The sequence below is a fragment of the Saccopteryx leptura genome, chromosome 4 (genome assembly GCF_036850995.1).
Source record: "Saccopteryx leptura isolate mSacLep1 chromosome 4, mSacLep1_pri_phased_curated, whole genome shotgun sequence".
Lineage (NCBI taxonomy): Eukaryota > Metazoa > Chordata > Mammalia > Chiroptera > Emballonuridae > Saccopteryx > Saccopteryx leptura.
This window is the reverse complement of record NC_089506.1, coordinates 188,180,896-188,205,222: the sequence shown is the minus strand read 5'-3', so window position 1 is coordinate 188,205,222 and position 24,327 is coordinate 188,180,896. Positions and strand designations below refer to the sequence as shown.

Sequence of the window (24,327 nt, the reverse complement as noted above, 5' to 3'; positions counted from 1 at the left end):
CTAAGAGAGCTCTGTGACAACATGAAGAGAAATAACATCCGCATCATAGGGGTTCCTGAAGAAGAAGAGAAAGAACAAGGGATAGAGACTTTGTTCAAGCATATCATAGCTGAAAACTTACCTCAGTTAAAGCAAGAAAACATATCACATGTTCAGGAGCACAGAGAACTCCATTAAAGAGAAACCCAAAGAAATCAACACCAAGACACATCATAATTAAAATACCAAAGCTAAGTGATAACGAGAAAATATTAAAAGCTGCTAGAGAAAAAAAGGCTATCACCTACAAGGGAGCCCCCATAAGGAGGACTTCCAACTTCTCAACAGAAACACTTGAGGCCAGAAGGGAATGGCAAGAAATATTCACGGTAATGCAGAATAAGAGCCTACAACCAAGACTACTTTATCCAGCAAGGCTATCATTTAAAATTGAAGGAGAAATAAAATGCTGTCCAGACAAAAAAAAACAACCTCAAGGCATTCACTATAGCCAAACCAAACCAAGGCTGCAAGAAATGCTAAGGGGCCTGTTTTAAACAGATCAAAGGCGAAAAAGAATATAGCAAAAGAGGAATACAATTTTAAAGAATAAAATGGCAATAAACAATTACATATCAATAATAACCTTAAATGTAAGTGGATTAAATGATCCGATCAAAAGACATAGGGTAGCTGTGTGGATAAGAAAACTGGACCCATATATAGCTGTCTACAGGAGACACACCTTAAAACAAAAGATACACATAGACTGAAGATAAAAGGATGGAAAAAAAATATTTCACGCAAAAGTAAATGAAAAAAAGCTGGCGTAGCAATACTTATATCAGACAAAATGGACTTTAAAACAAAGACTATAGTAAGAGATAAAGAAGGTCACTACATAATGATAAAGGGAACAATCCAACAGGAAGATATAACCATTATAAATATCTATGCACCTAATATAGGAGCACCTAAATATATAAAGCAGACTTTGATGGAATTAAAGGGCGAGATCAACAGCAATACTATAATAGTAGGAGATTTCAATACCCCACTAACATCACTAGATAGATCCTAAAGAAAGAAAATTAACAAAGAAACAGCAGACTTAAAGGACATACTAGATCAACTCGATTTAATAGATATCTTCAGAACCTTTAACCCTAAAGCAGCAGAATATACATTCTTATCAAGTGCTCATGGTACATTGTCTAGAATAGACCACATGTTAGGGCACAAAAGTGGTCTCAACAAATTTAAGAAGATAAATCATATCGAGCACTTTCTCTGATCACAATGGCATGAAACTAGAAATCAACCACAACAGAAAAACTGAAAAATACTCAAACACTTGGAAACTAAATAGCACGTTATTAAATACCGAATGAGTAAACAATTAGATCAAAGAAGAAATAAAAAAATTTCCAGAAATGAATGATAATGAGCATACATCAACTCAAAATTTATGAGACATAGCAAAAGCAGTCTTGAGGGGGAAGTTCATAGCATTACAGGCATACCTCAAGAAGCTAGAAAAAGCTCAAATAAACAACTTGACCCTACATCTAAAAGAACTAGAAAAAGAACAGCAAGTATAGCCCAGAGCTAGTAGAAGGAAGGAAATAATAAAGATCAGAGCAGAAATAAATGACATAGAGGCTAAAGAAACAATACAGAGGATCAATGAAATCAGGAGCTGGTTCTTTGAAAAGGTAAACAAGATCGATGAACCTTTAACTAGACTCACCAAGAAAAAGAGAGAGAGGACTCAAATAAATAAAATTAGAAACGAGAGTGGAGAAATAACAACTGACACAACAGAAATACAAAATATTGTAAGGAAATACTATGAAGAACTGTACGCCAAAAAACTAGACAACCTAGATGAAATGGACAACCTCCTTGAAACGTATAATCTTCCAAAAATTAATCTGGAAGAATCAGAAAACCTAAACAGACTGATTACAACAAATGAGATTGAAACAGTTATCAAAAAACTGCCAACAAAGAAAAGTCCTGGGCCTGACGTCTTCATAAGTGAATTCTACCAAATATTCAAAGAAGAACTAACTCCTATCATTCTCAAGCTATTTCAAAAAGTTCAAGAGGAAGGAAGACTTCTAAGCTCCTTTTATGAGGCGAGCATAATTCTGATTCCAAAACCAAGCAAAGACAACACAAAGAAAGGAAATTATAAGCCAATATCCCTGATGAATTTAGATACTAAATCCTCAACAAAATATTAGCAAAACAGATCCAGCAATATATGAAAAAAATCATACACCATGGTCAAGTGGGATTTATTTTAGGGAGGCAAGGCTGGTACAATATTTGCAAATCAATCAATGTGATTCATCACATAAACAAAAGGAAGGAGAAAAACCTCATGATAATTTCAATAGATGCAGAAAAAGCATTTGATAAAATCTAGCACCCATTCATGATCAAAACTCTCAGCAAAGTGAGAATACAGGGAACATACCTCAACATGATAAAGGCCATCTATGACAAACCCACAGCCAAAGTCATACTCAATGGGCAAAAATTAAAAGCAATCCCCTTAAGATCAGGAACAAGGCAAGGTTGCCCCCTTTCACCACTCTTATTCAACATAGTTCTGGAAGTCCTAGCCACAGCAATCAGAGAAGAAAAAGAAAAAAAGTGCATCCAAATAGGAAAAGAAGAAGTAAAACTATCATTATTTGCAGATGACATGATATTGTATATAGAAAATCCTAAAGTCGCAGTCAAAAACACTACTAGACCTGATAAATGAATTCAGCAAGGTGGCAAGATATAAAATAAATACTAAAAAATCAGAGGCATTTTTATACTCTAACAATGAATTGTCAGAAAGAGAAATTAAGGAAGCAATCCCCTTTACCATTGCAACCAAAAAAAATAAAGTAACTAGGAATAAATTTAACCAGGGAGATTAAAGACTTATACTCGGAAAATTATAAAACGTTGATAAAAAAAAATCAGGGAAGATACAAACAAGTGGAAACATATACTGTGCTCATGGTTCGGAAGAATAAACATCATTAAATTGTCTATATTACCCAAAGCAATTTATAAATTCAATACAATACCGATTAAAATACCAATGACTTACTTAAAAAATATAGAACACATATTCTAAAAATTTATATGGAACAAAAAGAGAACACGAATAGCCTCAGCAATCTTGAAAAGGAAGAATAAAGCGGGAAGTATCACACTTCCAGATATGAAGTTATACTATAAGGCCATTGTACTCAAAACAGCCTGATACTGGAATAAGAACAGGCATATAGATCAATGGGACAGAACTGAGAACCCAGAAATTAACCCACACCTTTATGGACAGGTGATATTTGACAAAGGAGGTAAGAGCATACATTGGAGTAAAGACAGCCTCTTCAACAAATGGTGTTGGGAAAATTGGACAGCTATCTGCAAAAAAATGAAACTAGACCACTAACTTACACGATTCACAAAAATAAACTCAAAATGGGTAAAAGACTTAAATGTAAGCCGTGAAACCATAAGCATCTTAGAAGAAAATATAGGTAGTAAGCTCTCTGACATTTCTCGCAGCAATATATTTGCCGATTTGTCTCCACAAGCAAGTGCAATAAAAGACAGGATAAACAAATGGGACTATATCAAACTAAAAAGCTTCTGCACAGCTAAAGACAATAAGAACAGAATAAAAAGACAAACTACACAATGGCAGAATATATTTGACAATGCATCTGATAATGGGTTAATAACCAAAATTTATAAAGAACTTGTAAAACTTAATACCAGGAAGACAAACAATCCAATCCAAAAATGGGCAAAAGAAATGAATAGACACTTCTCCAAAGAGGACATACAGATGGCCAATAGGCATATGAAAAAATGCTCAACATCACTAATGATTAGAGAAATACAAATTAAAACCACAATGAGATATCACCTCACACCAGTCAGAATGGTGCTCATCAACAAAACAACACAGAATAAGTGCTGGCAAGAATGTGGAGAAAAGGGAACCCTCCTGCACTGCTGGTGGGAACGCAGACTGGTGCAGCCACTGTGGAAAACAGTATGGAGATTATAAAATTATAAATTGAACTGCCTTTTGACCCAGCTATCCCACTGTTAGGAATATACCCCACGAACACTATAGCACTGTTCAAAAAGAAGAAATGCACCTCCATGTTTATGGCAGCATTGTTCACAATAGCGAAGATCTGGAAACAGCCCAGTGTCCCTTAGAGGACAAGTGGATTAAAAAGCTTTGGCACATATATACTATGGAATACTACTGAGCCATAAGAAATGATGACATTGTATCATTTACAACAACATGGATGAACCTTGATAACATTATACTGAGGGAAATAAGTAAATCAGAAAAAACTAAGAACTATATGATTCCATACATAGGTGGGAGATAAAAATGAGACTCAGAAACGTGGACAAGAGTGTGGGGGTTACGGGGTGGGGGAAGGAGAGGGAGAGGGTTGGGAGAGGGGAGGGGCACAAAGAAAACCACTTAGAAGTTGACGGAAGACAAGTGGACTTTGGGTGATGGGAATGCAGCATAAGCAAATGTCAAAATAACCTAGAGCTGTTTTCTCTGAACATATTACTCTGATTTATCAATGTTGCCCTATTAAAATTAATAATAAAAAAAAGAATTTGTCTCAGGGCTAATTCAGGCAGTTAGAAGAATAGTATAAGGATGCTAAGTCTGCTTCTCAGGCCACATCCTGCAAAAGGGGCCCCAAGAAAACTGGTGATTTGGCTTCTCTGATTCTGCCAATTGGATTTAAAAATAGGTCAGGAACACCCTGAAATGGAACTAACAATACAAGGGCATAAATTTAAAGGACTTTTAGATAGTATAGCTGATGTATCTGTTATTGCTAAGCTACATTGGCCTCCTTCCTGGCCCACTCATGCAGCAGCCACAGAATTACAAGGTATAGGGCAGAGTAAATCCCCTGAACAAAGTTCTAGTTTTTTACACTGGGAAGATTAAGAAGGTCATTCTGGATTTTTTAAGCCTTATGTGCTCCCTGGGTGGCCAGTTAATTTGTGGGGTAGAGATATTTTGAAAAATATGGGAGCATTGCTTGTCAGTCCTAATGGTTTAGTCAGTACTCAGATGCTTGATCAGGGATTTTTGCCCACTAAGGGACTAGGGAAAGAACAGCGAGGAATTCTCACCCCCATAGAAATGGCACTCAGTACCAGAAGGTGTGGATTAGGATATCAAAATTTAGCATAGGGGCCTTGGTAGCTCCTGCTACCCCAATAATGCATTGTGCAGACCCAATTACTTGGAAATCAGATAATTCTGTATGGGTAGACCAACGGCCCCTTTTTCAGGAGAAATTTAGGGCAGCTGCTCGAATGGTACAAGAGCAGCTAGAGCTTGGACACATTGAACCATCTAACAGCCCATGGAATACACTTCCATATTTTGATCTTGTCACCTCCTTGATTATCATGGGGCATAGACGACCCTTACAGCTTATAGGTTTTGGGCCTCAAAATTATTGTTGTTCCTTTTTTCAAAGGATCAACAACAATGGCTCTGGGAAACTTCCACTAAATGGCAAATCACTTTTGCAAATCAATGGACAACTTTATACTGAAACAGTCAACTTAAAATCAGCTCAAAGACTAGAATTATATGCCATTATCATGGCTTTTCAGCATTTGCCATATTCCTCCTTTAATCTATATACAGACAGCAAATATTTACTTATGGTTATTTCCAGTATAAAGACTGCTGTCTTAGGGACAACTGCAGATAAACTATTTCAGCAGTTCCTCCTTCTTCAAAGACTTGTATGTCAACACAGAGCTCTATGTTTTATAGGACATACTCGAGCTCACTCCATGCTCCCTGGAGCTTTAGCATAAAGGAATGCCCTTGTTGATCAAGCTACCCAAAAGAAAATTATTTGGAGCAACCATGACAGATCAAACAACTCAGTCTCATACTGTTCATCACCAGAATGCTGCAGCCCAGTGTAAACAGCTTCAACTTTCTCAGGAAGCAGCACAGCAGATTGGTAAATCCTGTCCAAGGTGTCCTATTCTACAATCTGTCCCTTCATTTGGAGTTAACCCTCAAGGACTCCTACCAGGACAACTTTGGCAAATGGAGTTTACTCATATACCTTCATTTGGCAAACAGGCCTATGTCCACATTACAGTGGATACTTATTCTGGATTTATATACATAGTAACTTCTGCCAGAACAGGAGAGGCTGATAAGCAGGTTATAGCTCATTGTATGCATTTTTCTATTATTGGATTTCCTAAACTGGTTAAAACTGACAATGCTCCTGCATATGTAGCAAAAGCATTTACTGTATTTTGTCAAACCTTTCGAATTATGGGTATTTCTTACAATCTTTAAAGTCAAGGTATTATTAAAGCATACCCAGCAAATATTTTAAGGTCAATTCAAAAAAATTTAAAAGGGGGGAGTCATATCCTGGAACTCCTACGGGTCTACCATATCATGCTTTTTACTTAAAAATTTTTAAATTTCTTTTGAATGCTGATGAACAGGAGACACCAAATCTTCTCCTGCAAACTTCTACCTTTTTTTATTTGATCCAGCTAATAACACTGTTTTGTCTTTTTCCAAATAGCTCCAGATATACGGAAAAGGTTTATATAGGTGGATGGGGATCCTCAAACCCCTCAGCGAGACCTTCTGAGCATGGCTTTTAAGGTACCAAGAGGCAGAAAAAGCCCAATAGAGATCAGGTGAACTACCAGCTTTTAGGATATGCCATTAAAGGCTCCAATGCCCCAAAGGAGTCTCATAGGAATCCATCTGGGTCCTGCTTCAATATTGAAAAGGATGGTCATTGAGCTAAAGCCTGCTAGGCTTACATGCCTTTGCTGTGAGGAAAAAAGGGACACTGGAAGGTAGGCTTTTCCCTCTCTCCTCTAAGGGAGGGTTCAGTCTCTTCCAGCCCTGCTCCAGCCACCTATGACCTAACCTTGCCCATTATGCTGGGGTTTGCCACTGAAGGCTGAAGGTACCCAGGGCCGTCGGCCCCATCTACGATACTGTGGATGAGCCTAAGGTATTTCTTCCAAGAAGCAGGTAAACTGATCTCATTTACACAAGGGCCACTTTACTATGTCTTGCCTGAATAGTCAGGTTTTTTATTCTTTCCTCAAAGATCTCTGTTGTGGGTGTTGATAGTCCTATTTTCTGCTGCTTTGTTTAATATATAGTGTTTCCTTTATTCCTCCTACCTCAATGCCCCACTCATATTCCAGGCTGGGACCTACTCCTAATTTAGAGCTCCCTCTCCCCCTTTTGCCAACTTCTATTGTGAATTTACCTTTGCCACCCAGCTTAGTGTATCCTAAGGTTCTCTTTACTATGCCACAGTTGCAGAGCTCCAGGGAAAAGCACCCTGGTCTCATCTCTCCAGGCAGAGGAGAACAGAAGCTCCATCTCTACTCATGCTGCAGATGGCTTTTCCAGTCTACCTGAATCATTACCAGCTAGAAGCAGCGGTCATTGGGACTTGGACGTGAGCTGCAAAGTATAGAATTGTGACAACAATTCCAGTACCATGAGGACTTTTCCTGGATGTGGACTTTTTCTGGACTCCCGCTCCTTGTGATAGCTCCTAATGGACTGAACTGTGGTTGGGTTGCATTCGCAGGGATTTGGAATGGTGTAGGTGCCAACTTGGACTTGGTGAACATGTTAAGGACACTATTCTTTTATAGATTCTTGTTGTATTGTCCAAGAGTTTGCTTAAAGGCTTTAATCACTGTAAAAAAAAACCCCCACACATATATATAGAAGACTGGATAAAGAAGATGTGGCACATATACACCATGGTATACTACTCAGCCATAAGAAATGATGACATCGGATCATTTACAACAAAATGGTGGGATCTTGATAACATTATACGGAGTGAAATAAGTAAATCAGAAAAAACCAAGAACTGCATGATTCCATACTTTGGTGGGACATAGAAATGAGACTAAGAGACATGGACAAGAGTGTGGTGGTTATGGGGGGAAGAGGGAAGGAGGGAGAGAAGAAGGGGGCGGGGTAGGGGCACATAGAAAACTAGACAGAAGGTGACAGAGGACAATCTGACTTTGGGTGAGGGGTATGCAACATAATTGAATGAAAAGATAACCTGGAGATGTTTTCTTTGAATATATATACCCTGATTTATTGATGTCACCCCATTAAAATTAATAAAAATTTATTTACAAAAAAAGAAGGGATATAGAAGTCAAATTCTGGAGGCACCCCCCTAATCCAATGAACATCCCATGTCTTCCAATGAATGAGGCACATTCTGCTATTGCATCTTTTCCCTCACAGCCGGTATTTTCTGCATATCTCCTTCCTCTAGTTCAGTGGTTTTTAGTTAGTTTGTTTGTGTTTACAGAGACAGAGACAGTCAGAGAGAGAGACAGAAAGGGACAAACAAGAACAAAAAAAAAAAGAAAAAGAGAAGCATCAAACATCAGTTTTTTGTTGCGGCACCTTAGCCGTTCATTGATTGCTTTCTCATATGTGCCTGGACCATGAGCCTTCAGCAGTCCGAGTAACGAGCCAGAGACTTTGGGTCCAAGCTGGTGAGCTTTGCTCAAACCAGATGAGCCCGCGCTCAAGCTGGCGACTCTGGGTCTTGAACCTGAAGTACTCAGCATCCCAGTCAAACGCTCCATCCACTGCGCCACCGCCTGGACAGGCAAGATATTTCTTATATTGGCATTTACTTGGCAGAGTCAGTGGGATTCTGAAAAAGCCCACACAAGACCTCCCTGCAGACCTGGACCCAGTGCGATGTACAATCAAGGGTCCATTGTGCCCTAAGGCTTCCCATTTTGCATTGGGGGAACTTGAGTTTTTCTCAAAATTCTGGGCCTCCTGGCCTTAAGTAGCAGTCCCTGAGTTTATCTGAGCTGGTTTTAGAGGAACCTTGAGGTGAATAAGAATTGTAGTAACACAGGGAAAAGAAAAAAATGGGTTGCTGCTTTAATATTGTCTTTCTAATTGTAGTGTTTGCTGAGGATCTCAACAAAATTTTTGCTGACTAAACAAGAGCCTAAACTTTCTTTAGCTTGGAAAGAGAGAGGACTCTTGCATCCTCTACCGTAATATCTAGTGAGATCATTATAGTTGTTGAGATCCCGAATCTGGCGTGGTGGAGATGGGTGCTGGGCTCGCTCAATGCAGTAACACGTGATCTTGGAGAAGTCAATGGGAATCCAGGGAAGAGGGGCAGGGCAAACTGAAACAGGAGCACCTCGAAAGAGGGGCTCATGCATTGGAGTGTTGAGATTTGGGTGGCATCTGGCAAGTTTCCCCACCCTTGTTAGGGTATTCTTAGGTGCCTGAGAAAAAAATTTCTCTAGGACATAAATCAGCCCTACAGGGATATCACTGCATTAGGCTCATCGGGACACGTGCATGTAGGTTATGTTATCCCCTAGAACTTTGATCAGACTCTACAGATCTCAAAATAAACATGGGAAATTGTGCCTTCCAGGTCAACAAGGCCAGCACTGTCAGCCTCCCATTTGTAAGTGTAGCAGGCAGTTAGACAGGCATGAGCGGAGTAAGAATGATAGGCCAGGTGCAGAGAGTCACCAGGGCAGAGAGCCCCAGGTGCCTAGCAATGGGCACGACTACAAGTCCTTGCACAGACTTATCCATTGACATTAACACCTGGAGATGACATGTAGTCCTCACCTGTGTTTCAGTTCCAGGCCCAGAAAAGCAGCAAAACTAGGAGGTGAGATCAGTGGTGTAGCGAACATAACTGACACCTCCCTCCCCTTCTACTAGGTTTTTCTTGTTTGTCTTGGATACCATTTGGCGCCCCTCTGCAAGGGGTGACTGGGGCATGATAGACCTCCTTGTCTCCCCTCCACACCCCCCCTATGCTACTGGGAGAGATCCATGGACATCAGGATCAGCTGCAATGACTGATGACCTCTTCCCCTGGTGCTGACCAACAGTAGAGGCCACAACCTTGAGGAAACACACTGAGGAAGCTGATGAGTATTCTACTGAGGTCCTCCCCTGAGACCTCAGATTAAAGCCCTCAGGATGGAGGACCCAGGTCTCTACAAAACATGCCTGCTCTCCCCCTCCCCCTTCCTCTTGGGTGTTTTCCTTGCCTCTCTCTTTCTCCTAAGTTCCAAGGGCCCTTCTTTTGCTTCTGTAACTTGTTTCTTGAGCCCATTTATTCTAAGGCTTTGTTTTCTACTCTGTGACTTCCTAAATGAACTTTCTCATATGGTTTGAGTCTTGGTTCTAAATTCTTTCTTGTCTAGAACTCAAGTACTTAGGTTGTTGAACTGAGGTCTGGCCTGAGTTCACTCATCACTAATGCCTGGTGCCTCTTTTGCACTGATAACATAACTACAGTGGCCGACATGAGGATCCTTTGCTACTTCTAAATTAATCTTTCACATGCACAATTAGAGAAAGCCATGTATAAAACTAGGTGGTATGAATGGAAACCAAATTTAATTAGTCTCTTGAAACTTCAAGATGAAGATTTAGATAAATAGATCCACCTATGATGTTATTTAGGTGTCAATCCAATTCTTTGAAGAATTAATAAATGGCTGTCTTTATTTTAAAAGGAGAAAGGTCATTTGGAATTTGACTTGTCAAAGACAATTATAAATTGTAAATACCTCCAGGGAGAAGTCAGATCTAATTGTTCTTTTATAACTAGTGAGATTGTTTCATGGCTAAATGGTCTTTGTTTGTGTCTGTGTATGTGTATCTATATATATGTATACTGTATATGTGAGATTCCTTTCTATCTCCTGATAGTTCTGTTAAAATTGATTTAAAGGCAATGCTTGCTTATAAGAATTGGATATTCTAAAATTTGCAGTAATATAGGCACTAACCTAAATGTTTTTTCAAGTTCATGTGATCTAAGATTAATCTTTACTTAATAAGCTAGCTTAAGTTTGTTGGTTTAAGTACAACAGATATGTCATTTTGCCTGGGTTTTACAAAAATAAGTTTATGTTGATAATTTGCTTTTATGTTTCTGAAAAATGTTTCTTAAGGTTATAAAATGTTCAAGCTAAAGTATGCTATTTGGCTTCTTACTTTTCATTAGACATTGGGATTTTTTAGAAAGGCTTTAGTTATTGATTTTACAGAGAGAGGAGGTGTGGGTGGCTACAAGAAGTAGTTTCTTCACTGTAGCTGTTCATTGGTTACTTGTCATATGTGCCTTGACCCAGTAGGTCCAGGGTTTCCAACTGGTGACCTCAGTGTTCCAGGTTGGTGCTCTATTCACTGTGCCACCTCAGGCTACAATTCACATTGAGGTTTTAAGGGTTAAAATTTTAATATATCGCCCTGAAAAGTTGGCTCACTAGTAGATTGTAGGCCCAGCATGTGGATGTCCTGGGTTGATTCCCCTTCAGGACACACAGGAGCAGCAACCATCTGCTTCTCCACCCTTCCCCCTCTCCCTTCTCTGTCTCTCTCTTCCCCTCTCATAGCCAATGCTCCACTGGAGGAAGTTGGCCTGGTAGCTAAGGATGGCTCTATGGCCTCGCCTCAGGCGTTAAAATGGCTCTAGTTACAACGGAGCAGATTGCCCCCGTTGGGCAGAGTATCACCCCCTAGTTGGCTTGCTGGGTGGATCCTGGCCAAGCACATGTGGGAGTCCATCTCTTTGCCTCCCTGCTTCTTACTTAAGAAAAATACAGAAACAAAACAAAAATTGTAATATATATAGAAATAACTTTGTAATGTTTCAGCAGGGCCCCTGGAGTTCCTCAAAAAATTATGAAAACTCGTGGGTAGCATTGTCAAAAAAGTGATGTGAACATCTAGGTTATATTGTGCAAATAAACAATGGTTATCATTAAATGAATAGTCAGTGCTATGCAAACCCAAGACAGCCACTTGGTTTTTCCCCGCTCCCTGCCTCCTCATTTTTCAGATTTTGCATTACTTCATGCATCACAGTGCATTTAAGCCAGACCTAGTTGAAGAAACTTCTCAGCTGACATTATTAGAAGGAGACATCTTACACTATTGTCAAAGTTTGATAGAGTCACTTCAAGAATATACCAAGTTGGTAATCACTTTTTTTCACAGTCAGCATTCAGAAGACAATGACATTAAAAATTATTTGACTGCCACCTGGAGATTTTGTTCATTGGAAAGGATACCAAATAAAAGACAGTCTCATTGGAAGGGACCTTATCAGGAACTTAACCCAAAAGTGGACATCCTTTTATTTCTGTTTATGAACATCAAAGACTGCTGGAGGATGGGAAGCTGATGGCACCAGGGGTAGACAGCTATCTCTAGACATCAACAAGGCTTTTATGCCTACTCTTTGATATTGAACTCAGTCTATTTGGAGTAGTTATCCTCTTTTCTTCTTCTTTTTCAAGTGAGAGGAGAGGAGATAGAGAGACAGACTCCGGCATGTGCCCTGATTGGGATCCACCCAGTGATCCACGTCTGGGGACATTGCTCTGCCTATTTGGTGCCATGCTTGCAACTGAGCCATTTTTAGTGCCTGAGGCAGAGGTTGCACAGAGCCATCCTAGGGTCCAGGGAGATGTACTCAAATTAAGCAAGTCTTGGCTACAGGAGGGTAAGAGAGAGAGAGACAGAAAGGGGGAAGGGAAAGGGTGAAGAAGCAGATGGTCGCTTCTTCTGTGTGCCATGACCGCAAATCAAACCCAGGACATCCACACTCCAGGCTGGTGCTCTACCACTGAGCCAACTGGTCAGGGCCTTAGTTTGGTTATCTTTATCTCTCTGATAATGATATTAGTCATTGTGATTGTTGTACTTGCCCTTGGGTTTTTCTATATAGTCCAACTATTTATGATTACTGAACATGTATAATGTAACTATTAATACTCTTTCTGTGGCTTATGTAAGTGTTATACTGGATGCCAAATACAGAAAAAATGAGACAGAAGGCAGAGCTCATATTATGATAGTTCACAGAATAGAAACGATGAAGAATTTTGTTTTTGTTTGTTTAGTTTTGTTTTTGTAATGAAGGCCATAAGACCTGACAGCTTTACACTTTCCTGCCCTTCCGTTTCGGGAAAAATTCAACCTCATCTCCGGTCCATGGTTGTAGTATTACCCCATGTCCAGTGGTCAACAAGACAACTTCAACACTGAGACTTCCTAGGATTGAGCTTCCGAGTACTGTGAGATCACACCATTCAAGCAAGATTGGTCATCCATGCATCCTTTGTGTTGATTTATGACCAAAAATGAGAAATATGGATGAAAAAAAAGGGGGGGGGTTCCATGGAAAGTAATGTCATAGGATGACCTGTGAATAAATTCCTCACAGGGCAGGTCGTGGTGGGTAGTCATGTCCCATGCCTATAACTTCTTTGGTGAAAGGTCATAAGCCAGCCTTGTTCATTGTTCTTATGCATCTAGGTTAACACACCTCTGAATTATCAGAACTAATAACCGTCAAAGGGGATATGAACTCTCAAGAAAGCACATAATCTTGTTAATGATCCTGCAATATAATCTCTGCTTTTCCTTCTCTCACCTGCATACATTCCATTCTTATTTTCTTTTTCTTTCTTTTTATTTTACCAAGAGAAAGAGAGAGAGAGAGAGAGAGAGAGAGAGAGAGAGAGAGGAACAGGAATGGAGAGAGATGAAAAGCATCAACTCGTAGTTTCATCACTTTAATTGTTCATTGATTGCTCTCCATATGTGTTTTGATGGGGGGTGGGGGTCTAATTGGGCCAGTGACCCCTTGCTAAAGCCAGAGACCTTGGGCTTCAAGTCAGTGACCATGGGATCATGTGGATGATCTCATGCTCAAGCTAGTGACTTCAGGGTTTCCAACCTGGGACCTCAGTGTCCAAAATTGATGCTCTATCGACTGTACCACCACAAGTCAGGCAACTTTCTTATTTTCAGATGAATAAAAGAATCTTTAAAACGGTTATTCTCCAGAGCATTTGAGATCTTGCTCTGTGGCATATGTCATCAGTTTGTCTCAAATAAACTGTTATAAAATTCTCTATAGGTTCAAATACTTTTTACATGCACAAACCTGTGTATGGCGGTGGGAGACAATTCAAAAACCTACTGACCACAAGAAATTCATTTAAAAATAAATAAATAAAATTATACAAGTTTTTCATTTCAAAAAAACTTCCAGTTAAATGAATTTGGGTGAATCCAAGAATTCAGATTATTCTTGCCTGCCAGGGAGTGCATCCTGGAGGGATGAAGCCTCTGAAATAGCCTATAGCTGTGTGTGGACCCAAAGGCCAGCTTGGTGTGGGAGAGCTGGAGTAGCTGGAGTAGAAAGCAGTGTCTCATGGGGGTAAGGGAATGCTGGGGAAACTGAGGTACAGAAGAGGCTTCAGATTGAATTAAAGGAGTCGCAGAGTTCCATGACCTCATAACTATAGGGGACATCAGAAGTGGGTGCCTGAACAACACTCAGGAAAATACAGGCAGTGAACATTGCTTCCAATGGGTACCAAGATTTTAAAATGATTCAATTGCTTGGGGGCAGGATGAATGATAATATCGAGTGACATTTCTGTAGCATCTAAAGTTTAATAATCTGACTTACTATGTTTGTCAGGCAAGGTGATTAGTGTTGATTAGGTATCACAGATTAGATCATGGGAAACACTAAGGGGAAACACAACAGTGAGTCAGCTCAGGGACCAGCATTCAAGCCTGTGTCTCCAAATTCACCACCTGTCTGTTTTCTTCACAGCTTCTCCAGGTCTTGGCGATGGCGGTGATGGTCATTCTGAGCTCTCCTCTGTCATGCCCCAGTGAAAGGGTGACTACTGTTTTCCAGATTCCTGCCCCTCATTCCATGGGACAACGAGAGGCTGGGCCAGGCTGCTGTGTTCCACGTGGCAGTAGTAGGGGCCTCTGTACAAAGTGGGGAATGCCACCACCACCCAGTACATATAAGTGCCATCTTTAGTGATAGGACCCTCATTCTGGAAATCAGTCTCTGTTACATTGCTTCCCTGAGTCCAGTACATATTAATTGACCGTGGGTAGAAGTTGTTGGCCTGGAACTTGAGGGTCCTCATGTGTCGTGGGCCCACCTGGCTGGTGATTGACACAGATGGAGGATCTGTGGAGAGACACAGCATGGAGGTTGAGGGTCTGAAGGGGCTGGTTCCTTGTTCTCGTCTCCCTCCAGCCCCGGAGTCAGGGATGAGCCGAGCTCTCAGCTTTTATCTACCTCACCAAGGAAATTTCCAGAGCAGAAGACTTGAGGCATTCTATGAGCCTTCATTGCTGGATAGTGGAATATCTGTGGCTACTTTCTTGCTTCCCAGCACCCCCTGCCCACCCTCGTGCATTGACTACTGCAACTGAGAAATGTGAATGCTCATGCATTGTTTTCTTTTTTCCCAAACATCCAGTGGGCTTGATGGCTCCTGCCTCTCCTGGTTTGAGCCCTGCTCCTAGATTCTGCCTGCTGCTGTGATTCAGACCTTTCTCTGCTCCTCGTACGAGAACATCTTTCTTATTAATTCTCTTTTTTTAACTTAAAAAAATAAAGTTTTTATTGTTATTAGAGAGGGATAGAAGGAGAGGGAAGCATCAACTCATAGTTGCTCCTCGTATGTGCCTTGACCAGGCAAGCCTGGGGTTTCGAACCAGCAACCTCAACACTCTTGGTTGTAGCTTTTTCCACTGCACCACCATAGGTCAGGCTCTGCTTAATATTTCAACCAAGGTCTCAGCTGTTTTAAGCAATCCTGCTCACTCTTACTCATCTTCATCCTTTCTGGGCAGACATTTTATACACCTGCCTTCTCCCCACTGCCAAGCCAACAGGCATATCATAGAGAAATTGACTAGAAACCTCAGGTTATGACTTAGAATGGATCAGAAAAAGCTAAGACCAGAATGGACCTCAGAATTGCCATGCCTGTCCCTGCACTTTAGTGTGAGGTAGGAAGTGTTAGAGGCTTGGGCATTTTCATAATTAATTTTGAAATGGAATCCTGATCTAACTCTCATGGATGTTACTAATGTTAGGCCATATCGCAGGTTTCTAGTTTCAGTACAGAAGTTACTCTCAGTAATTAGTTTATACATGTGATTACCATTTTACTCAGTGGATGCTGAGTGAAGCAGATTACCCTCTGTAATGTGACTGGGCCTCCACTAATCAGTTGAAGGCCACAGAGAGAGGGCTGAGTTCTCCACAGGAAGCAGGAGCTCTGCCTCCAGACTGCCTTTGGGTTCGAGATAGCAGCGTAATCTCTTCTCTGGTCTCCAGTGTGCTGACCTACCCTGTAGATTTCAGACTTCCCAGATTCCACAATGGTTTTGAGTTGTATCCTTAAAAGAAACCTCTCGGATGACGTCAGCAAAATGGCACAGTAGGAAGCGATACCAATAAATCTCCCCCAAAACTCAACAAGATCTTCATCCAGAAACAGAAAAACCTATCTTTGGAGCCTCCAGATGTTTCGCAATACACCCAAAGGTATGGTCGAGCGAAATATTGACTAAATATATAATCAAACCCCGAAGGAGATAGGGAGTAAGAAATGCTACGCTTTCCTCACTAACTTAAACAGGGTGGCTTTCACTGGGAACTGAGAATATAGAAACCGAGGCAGCAAAGGGGGTGAATAGATCCAGGTCGCGGCACAAATGGCCGAACCAGGCTGTGGCACGGAGATCCAAGCTGAGGAAAAACTGTGCCTATGGCAACCCAGTCAATACAAGCTAAGACCCAGCCAAAGAAAGACAAGTGGGGCAGCCATTTTCCCTGATCTCCTGGTCAGCGCACAGATAGTGGGCGAGAGATTCCTCCGACTGCCTCAGCAGTGGGCGCTGGTGTTACCCCATAGAGAGACAGAGTCAGGGGCCTTTGTGTGGGCCAAAAGCTGAATCTTGGGCCACCCCAGCACCCTGAGGGAGCTGCGCACGGGGAGGGAGTGAGAGCCAATTCCAACACTGCAACTTTTCCATGCGAGCGGGGGTTTCACTCAGAGGGTGAGACTTCCGGTCTAATATCCTGGTCTGCGCGCGCAGATAGTGAGCGAGAGTTTCCTCTGAGTGCCTCTGCAGTGCGCACCCGTGTTATCCCACAGAGGGGCAGAGTCAGGGGCCTTTGTGTGGGCCAAAAGCAGAATGTCCAGGCCACCCCAGTGCCCTAAAAATGGTGCGCATGGGGAAGGAGCGAGAGCCAATTCCAACACTGGAACTTTTCCATGTGGGCGGGGATTTCACTCAGAGTGTGAGACTTCCGGCCTGACATCCTGGTCTGTGCACAGATAGTGAGCGAGAGTTTCCTCCAAGCGCCCCAGGAGTGGGTGCCCACTCGTGTTACTGGACAGAGTGGCAGAGCCAGAGGTCTTTGACTGGGCGGAAGCCCCACCTGATTATGCTAGCAGCCCTGACTGACTGAGCCTTACCCACAGCCCTGTGCTGAGTGGAAATAGAGTGGGGAGTGGCCAGTTCTTTGAGCCTCTTACTATCCAGGCAGAGGCAGCAGCAACCGCATATCTGGATTATCAGGCTACTAATTGAGGAAGGAAAGACTAGGAGAAAGGCTCCAGGAACACAGACTCTCTCACTGTCGGAGCCTATAAATGCTAATGAGCCTTGACTGCCAACGAGACTGAAGCACAATACATGACATTGCCATAGAGACTTATCAACTGCAAACCTTTACCTGAGCATGCCAAAGGGACAGAACCCGGGGTACAGAGTCACCGACCAGGAAGAGGGAGAGAAAAGAAAAAGCAAGAAGATAACCTCTCAAAATCAAGAATAATCTGCAGACTTTATAACCTATCCCATTTTATTATATTTGTTCGTTTCTTTCTCATATCTTTATTTTTTATTTTATTTTTTCCTCCTCCAATTTGGTCGTTTAACTCTCTGCTGGTCTTACTCTTTCCTCTCCTTGAACTACACTACCCATAAGTGTTACATCTCCTATTATCTTTTCTTTCCTCTTCCTTTCTCTCTATGAGGGGTGCACTCCAAAACCCTTAACTCTCTCTCTCTCTCTCTCCTCTTTTTTCTTCTTTTAGTGGTTCTCTCTTTTTTCTCTCTCTCTTTCTTTCTTTTCTCCCTCTTTATTAGTTTCTTCCTTTCTCCTTTACATCTCCTCTCATTCAAACCTCAATAACGAACAAATTATCTTATCTGGGATTCAAACTTATGTTTGTGGCATTTGGGTTTTTTTTTACTTCACCTTTTTAACTCACTAGCAGTGCTCCCATCCCTGGCTCTCCATTTTATCTAGTTCTTGTTCCACTAAATACAATAGTAATTTTTTAATTTGTCCCCCCATTTTCCTATTTCCCTCTTATTCCTCTCATCATAACTCTTAGTCAACCAACACCTAAAAGCAAATCATTTTATTCTTGACCCAAATTTTTTCCTTATTTGCTTTTTGTGGGTCCATACCCCCTTTTTTGTTTTGTTTTTTGCCCCTTTATTACTTCTCCCCAATTCAGGCCCTCCAGTACAGGCATTATTTGTTCTATTTAGTACAATATAATTCACAGTTCACAACAAGATTTTCTCAAGAAAGAGGAGAGAGGAGAGGAGAGAAAAAAAGGAGGGGGGGGAATAATTTCCTTTTTTTAAATTTTATTTTTCTTTACTTAATTATTATTTTAAAAAAAACTTTTTGATTTTTGATTTTTATTTTTTTAACTTTTTATTCTTTATTAAATCTCATTAATACTATCAACAAACCACCCTCAGATGCCATTAAGGAAGAGAAAATCGAATATCATGGATACAAAAGAAAGAGAGGTAACACAGCTAGATGAGGAAAAATCTATGGAGAAAAAATTTAATATATTGGAAACCTTGGAGCTAAATGACAGAGAATTCAAGATAGAAATCCTAAAAATCCTCCGAGATATACAAGAAAACACAGAAAGGCAATTTAGGGAGCTCAGAAAACAACTCAATGAACACAAAGAATATATGTCCAAGGAAATTGAAACTATAAAAACAAATCAAACAGAGATGAAAAACTCAATACACGAGCTGAAAAATGAGGTAACAAGCTTAGCTAATAGAACAGGCCAGATAGAAGAGAGGATTAGTGAAATAGAAGACAAGCAACTTGAGGCACAACAAAGAGAAGAAGAAAGAGACTCAAAAATTAAAAAAAATGAGATAGCCCTACAGAAATTATCTGACTCCATCAAAAAGAATAACATAAGAATAATAGGTATATCAGAGGGAGAAGAGAGAGAAAATGGAATGGAGAACATACTCAAACAAATAATAGATGAGAACTTCTCAAGCCTGTGGAAAGAACTGAAGCCTCAAATTCAAGAAGCAAACAGAACTCCGAGTTTTCTTAACCCCAACAAACCTACTCCAAGGCACATCATAATGAAATTGGCACAAACCAACAGCAAAGAAAAAATTATCAAGGCAGCCAGGGAAAAGAAGAATACAACATATAAAGGAAGGCCCATTAGATTATCCTCAGATTTCTCAGCAGAAACTCTACAAGCTAGAAGAGAGTGGACCCCAATATTTAAAGTCCTGAAAGAGAGTAACTTTCAGCCATGAATAGTATAGCCATCAAAGCTATCCTTCAAATATGAAAGAGAAATAAAAACATTCACAGATACAGAAAAGATGAGGGAATTTATCATCAGAAAACCCCCACTCCAGGAATTACTAAAGGGGGTTCTCCAATCAGATATAAAGAACAAAAAAACCACAAAGCCACAAGTAAAAGCTCCAAGAAGAACACAATAAAACCAAATTTAAACTGTGACAACAACAAAAAGAAAGGGGGAGGATAGGATGGAGATTAACAGTAGCAAAGGACAATGGAGTGCAAAAGTACTCACAAAATAGTGCACTACAATGAACAGGGTATGAACCCTTTTCATTACTTAAAGGTAACCACCATTGAAAAAACCACCACAGACTGTAAAGTAGTACAACCATTATGGAGGAAAGTATGGTGGTTCCTCAAAAAACTGCAAATAGAACTACCTTATGACCCAGCAATTCCTCTACTGGGTATATACCCCAAAACCTCAGAAACATTGATACGTGAAGACACATGTAGCCCCATGTTCATTGCAGCACTGTTCACAGTGGCCAAGACATGGAAACAACCAAAAAGCCCTTCAATAGAAGACTGGATAAAGAAGATGTGGCACATATACACTATGGAATACTACTCAGCCATAAGAAATGATGACATCAGATCATTTACAGCAAAATGGTGGGATCTTGATAACATTATAAGGAGTGAAATAAGTAAATCAGAAAAAAACAAGAACTACATGATTCCATACATTGGTGGAACATAAAAATGAGACTAAGAGACATGGACAAGTGTGTGGTGGTTACCAGGGGTGGGGGGAGGGAGGACAGGGGGAGAGTTAGGGGGAGGGGGAGGGGCACAGAGAACTAGATAGAGGGTGGCGAAGGACAATCTGACTTTGGGCGAGGGGTATGCAACATAATTTAATGACAAGGTAACCTAGACATGTTTTCTTTGAATATATGTACCCTGATTTATTAATGTCATCCCATTACCATTAATAAAAATTTATTTAAAAAAAAAAAAAAAGAAAAAGAAAAAACCACCACAGAAGCACATGATTTAAAAAAGATAGCAACAGAGAAAAGATGTATGGAATACAACCAAATAAAAACAAAAGATAGAAAGATGAAAGAGAAGGATCAAACAAGACACAAAACTAACAGAAAGCAATATATAAAATGGCAATAGGGAACTCACAAGTGTCAATAATTACACTAAATGTAATCAGATTAAACTCACCAATAAAAAGGCACAGAGTAGCAGAATGGATTAAAAAAGAAAATCCAACTGTATGTTGCCTACAAGAAACTCATCTAAGTAACAAGGATAAAAACAAATTCAAAGTGAAAGGCTGGAAAACAATACTCCAAGCAAATAACATCCAAAAAAAAGCAGGCGTAGCAATACTCATATCTGATAATGCTGACTACAAGACAGCAAAAATACTCAGAGACAAAAATGGCCATTTCATAATGGCTAAGGGGACACTGAATCAAGAAGACATAACAATTCTTAATATATATGCACCAAACCAAGGAGCACCAAAATATATAAGACAGCTACTTATTGACCTTAAAACAAAAACTGACCAAAAATACAATCATAGTTGGAGACCTCAATAAACCGCTGACGGCTCTAGATAGGTCATCCAAACAGAGAATCAACAAAGATATAGTGGCCTTAAACAAAACACTAGAGCACCTGGATATGATAGACATCTACAGGACATTTCATCCCAAGGTGACTGAGTATACATTTTTCTCCGGTGTACATGGATCATTCTCAAGAATTGACCATATGTTGGGCCACAAAAAAAATCAGCAAATTCAGAAAAATCGAAGTTGTACCAAGCATATTTTCTGATAATAAAGCCTTGAAACTAGAATTCAATTGCAAAAAAGAGGAAAAAAGTTCCACAAAAATGTGGAAACTAAACAACATACTTTTAAAAAATGAATGGGTCAAAGAGGAAATAAGCGCAGAGATCAAAAGATATATACAGACAAATAAAAATGACAATACGACATATCAGAATCTATGGGATGCAGCAAAAGCAGTGATAAGAGGGAAGTTCATATCACTTCAGGCATATATAAACAAACAAGAGAGAGCCCAAGTGAACCACTTAACACCTTAAGGAACTAGAAAAAGAAGAACAAAGACAACCCAAAACCAGCCGAAGAAAGGAGATAATAAAAATCAGAGCAGAAATAAATGAAATAGAGAACAGAAAAACTAGAAAAAATTAATAGAACAAGAAGCTGGTTCTTTGAAAAGATCAACAAAATTGACAAGCCTTTGGCAAGACTTACCAAGGAAAAAAGAGAAAGAACTCATATAAAAAAAAATCCAAAATGAAAGAGGAGAAATCACCACAGACACCGTAGATATACAAAGAATTATTGTAGAATACTATGAAAAACTTTATGCCACTAAATTCAACAACCTAGAAGAAATGGATAAATTCTTAGAACAATACAACCTTCCTAGACTGAGTCAAGAAGAAGCAGAAAGCCTAAACAGACCTATTAATAGAGAAGAAGTAGAAAAAACCATTAAAAACCTCCCCAAAAATAAAAGTCCAGGCCCAGACAGCTATACCAATGAATTTTATTAAACATTCAAAGAAGACTTGGTTCCTATTCTACTGAAAGTCTTCCAAAAAATTAAAGAAGAAGCAATACTACCAAATACATTTTATGAGGCCAACATAACCCTCATACCAAAACCAGGCAAGGACTGCACAAAAAAAGAAAACTACAGACCAATATTTGTAATGAATACAGATGCTAAAATACTAAAACAAAACACTGGCAAACCGAATACAACAACATATTAAAAAAATAATACATCATGATCAAGTGGGATTCATCCCAGAATCTCAAGGATGGTTCAACATATGTAAAACGGTTAACGTAATACACTATATCAACAAAACAAAGAACAAAAACCACATGATCTTATCAATAGACGCAGAAAAGGCTTTTGATAAAATACAACACAATTTTATGTTTAAGACTCTCAACAAACTGGGTGTAGAAGGAAAATATCTCAACATGATAAAGGCCATATATGATAAACCATCAGCTAACATCATATTAAATGGCACAAAACTGAAGGCTTTCCCCCTTAAATCAAGAACAAGACAGGGTTGTCCACTCTCTCCACTCTTATTTAATGTGTACTAGAGGTTCTAGCCAGAGCAATCAGACAAGACAAAGAAATAAAAGGCATCCATATCGGAAAATAAGAAGTAAAGATATCACTTTTTGCAGATGATATGATCCTATACATCGAAAACCCCAAAGAATCCACAAAAAGACTACTAGAAACAATAAGCCAATACAGTAAGGTCGCAGGATACAAAATTAACATACAGAAGTCAATAGCCTTTCTATATGCCAACAATGAAACATTTGAGAATGAACTCAAAAGAATAATCCCCTACACGATTGCAACAACAACAACAACAACAAAAATACCTAGGAATAAACATAACAAAGAATGTAAAGGACTTATATAATGAAAACTATAAACTATTGTTAAGGGAAATCGAAAAAGATATAATGAGATGGAAGAATATTCCTTGTTCTTGGTTAGGAAGAATAAATATAATCAAGATGGCCATATTACCCAAAGCAATATACAAATTTAATGCAATTCCCATCAAAATTCCAATGACATTTTTTAAAGAAATGGAGCAAAAAATCATCAGATTTATATGGAACTATAAAAAATCTCGAATAGCCAAAGCAATCCTAAAGAAAAAGAATGAAGCTGGGGGCATTACAATACCTGACTTCAAACTATATTATAGGGCCACGACAATCAAAACAGCATGGTATTGGCAGAAAAATAGACACTCAGACCAATGGAACAGAATAGAAAACCCAGAAATAAAACCACATATATATAGTCAAATAATTTTTGATAAAGGGGCCAACAACACACAATGGACAAAGGAAAGCCTCTTCAATAAATGGTGCTGGGAAAACTGGAAAGCCACATGCAAAAGAATGAAACTGGACTATAGTTTGTCCCCCTGTACTAAAATTAACTCAAAATGGATCAAAGATCTAAACATAAGACCTGAAACAACTAAGTACATAGAAGAAGACATAGGTACTAAACTGATGGACCTGGGTTTTAAAGAACATTTTATGAATTTGATTCCAAAGGCAAGAGAAGTGAAGGCAAAAATTAATGAATGGGACTATATCAGAATAAGAATTTTTTGCTCAGCAAGAGAAACTGATTACAAAATAAACAGACAGCCAATTAAATGGGAAATGATATTTTCAAACAACAGCTCAGATAAGGGCCTAATATCCAAAATATACAAAGAACTCATAAAACTCAACAACAAACAAACAAACAATCCAAGAAAAAAATGGGAAGAGGACATGAACAGACACTTCTCCCAGGAAGAAATACAAATGGCCAACAGATATATGAAAAGATGCTCATCTTCTTTAGTTATTAGAGAAATGCACATCAAAACAGCAATGAGATACCACCTCACACCTGTTAGATTAGCTATTATTAACAAGACAGGTAATAGCAAATGTTGAAGAGGCTGTGAAGAAAAAGGAACCCTCATCCACTGTTGGTGGGAATGTAAAGTAGAACAACCATTATGGAACAAAGTATGGTGGTTCCTCAAAAAACTGAAAATAGAACTACCTTATGACCCAGCAATCCCTCTACTGGGTATATACCCCCCAAAACTCAGAAACATTGATACGTAAAGACACATGCAGCC

General features: G+C 39.6%; 1 protein-coding gene across 2 annotated transcripts in view; it reads right to left on the bottom strand.

The window, feature by feature from the left end:
• Positions 1 to 24,327, bottom strand: part of LOC136403458 (zinc-alpha-2-glycoprotein-like) — a 35,634-nt gene that overhangs the window by 9,949 nt on the left and 1,358 nt on the right. The window contains exon 2 of one of the 2 annotated variants that reach the window (XM_066382205.1): positions 15,100 to 15,128. The exons of the other annotated variant lie outside the window; for it this stretch is intronic. Within the exon in view, the coding sequence (XP_066238302.1) occupies positions 15,100 to 15,128 (29 nt within the window). The remainder of the gene's footprint in view (positions 1 to 15,099; positions 15,129 to 24,327) is intronic. 2 annotated transcript variants of the gene reach the window in all.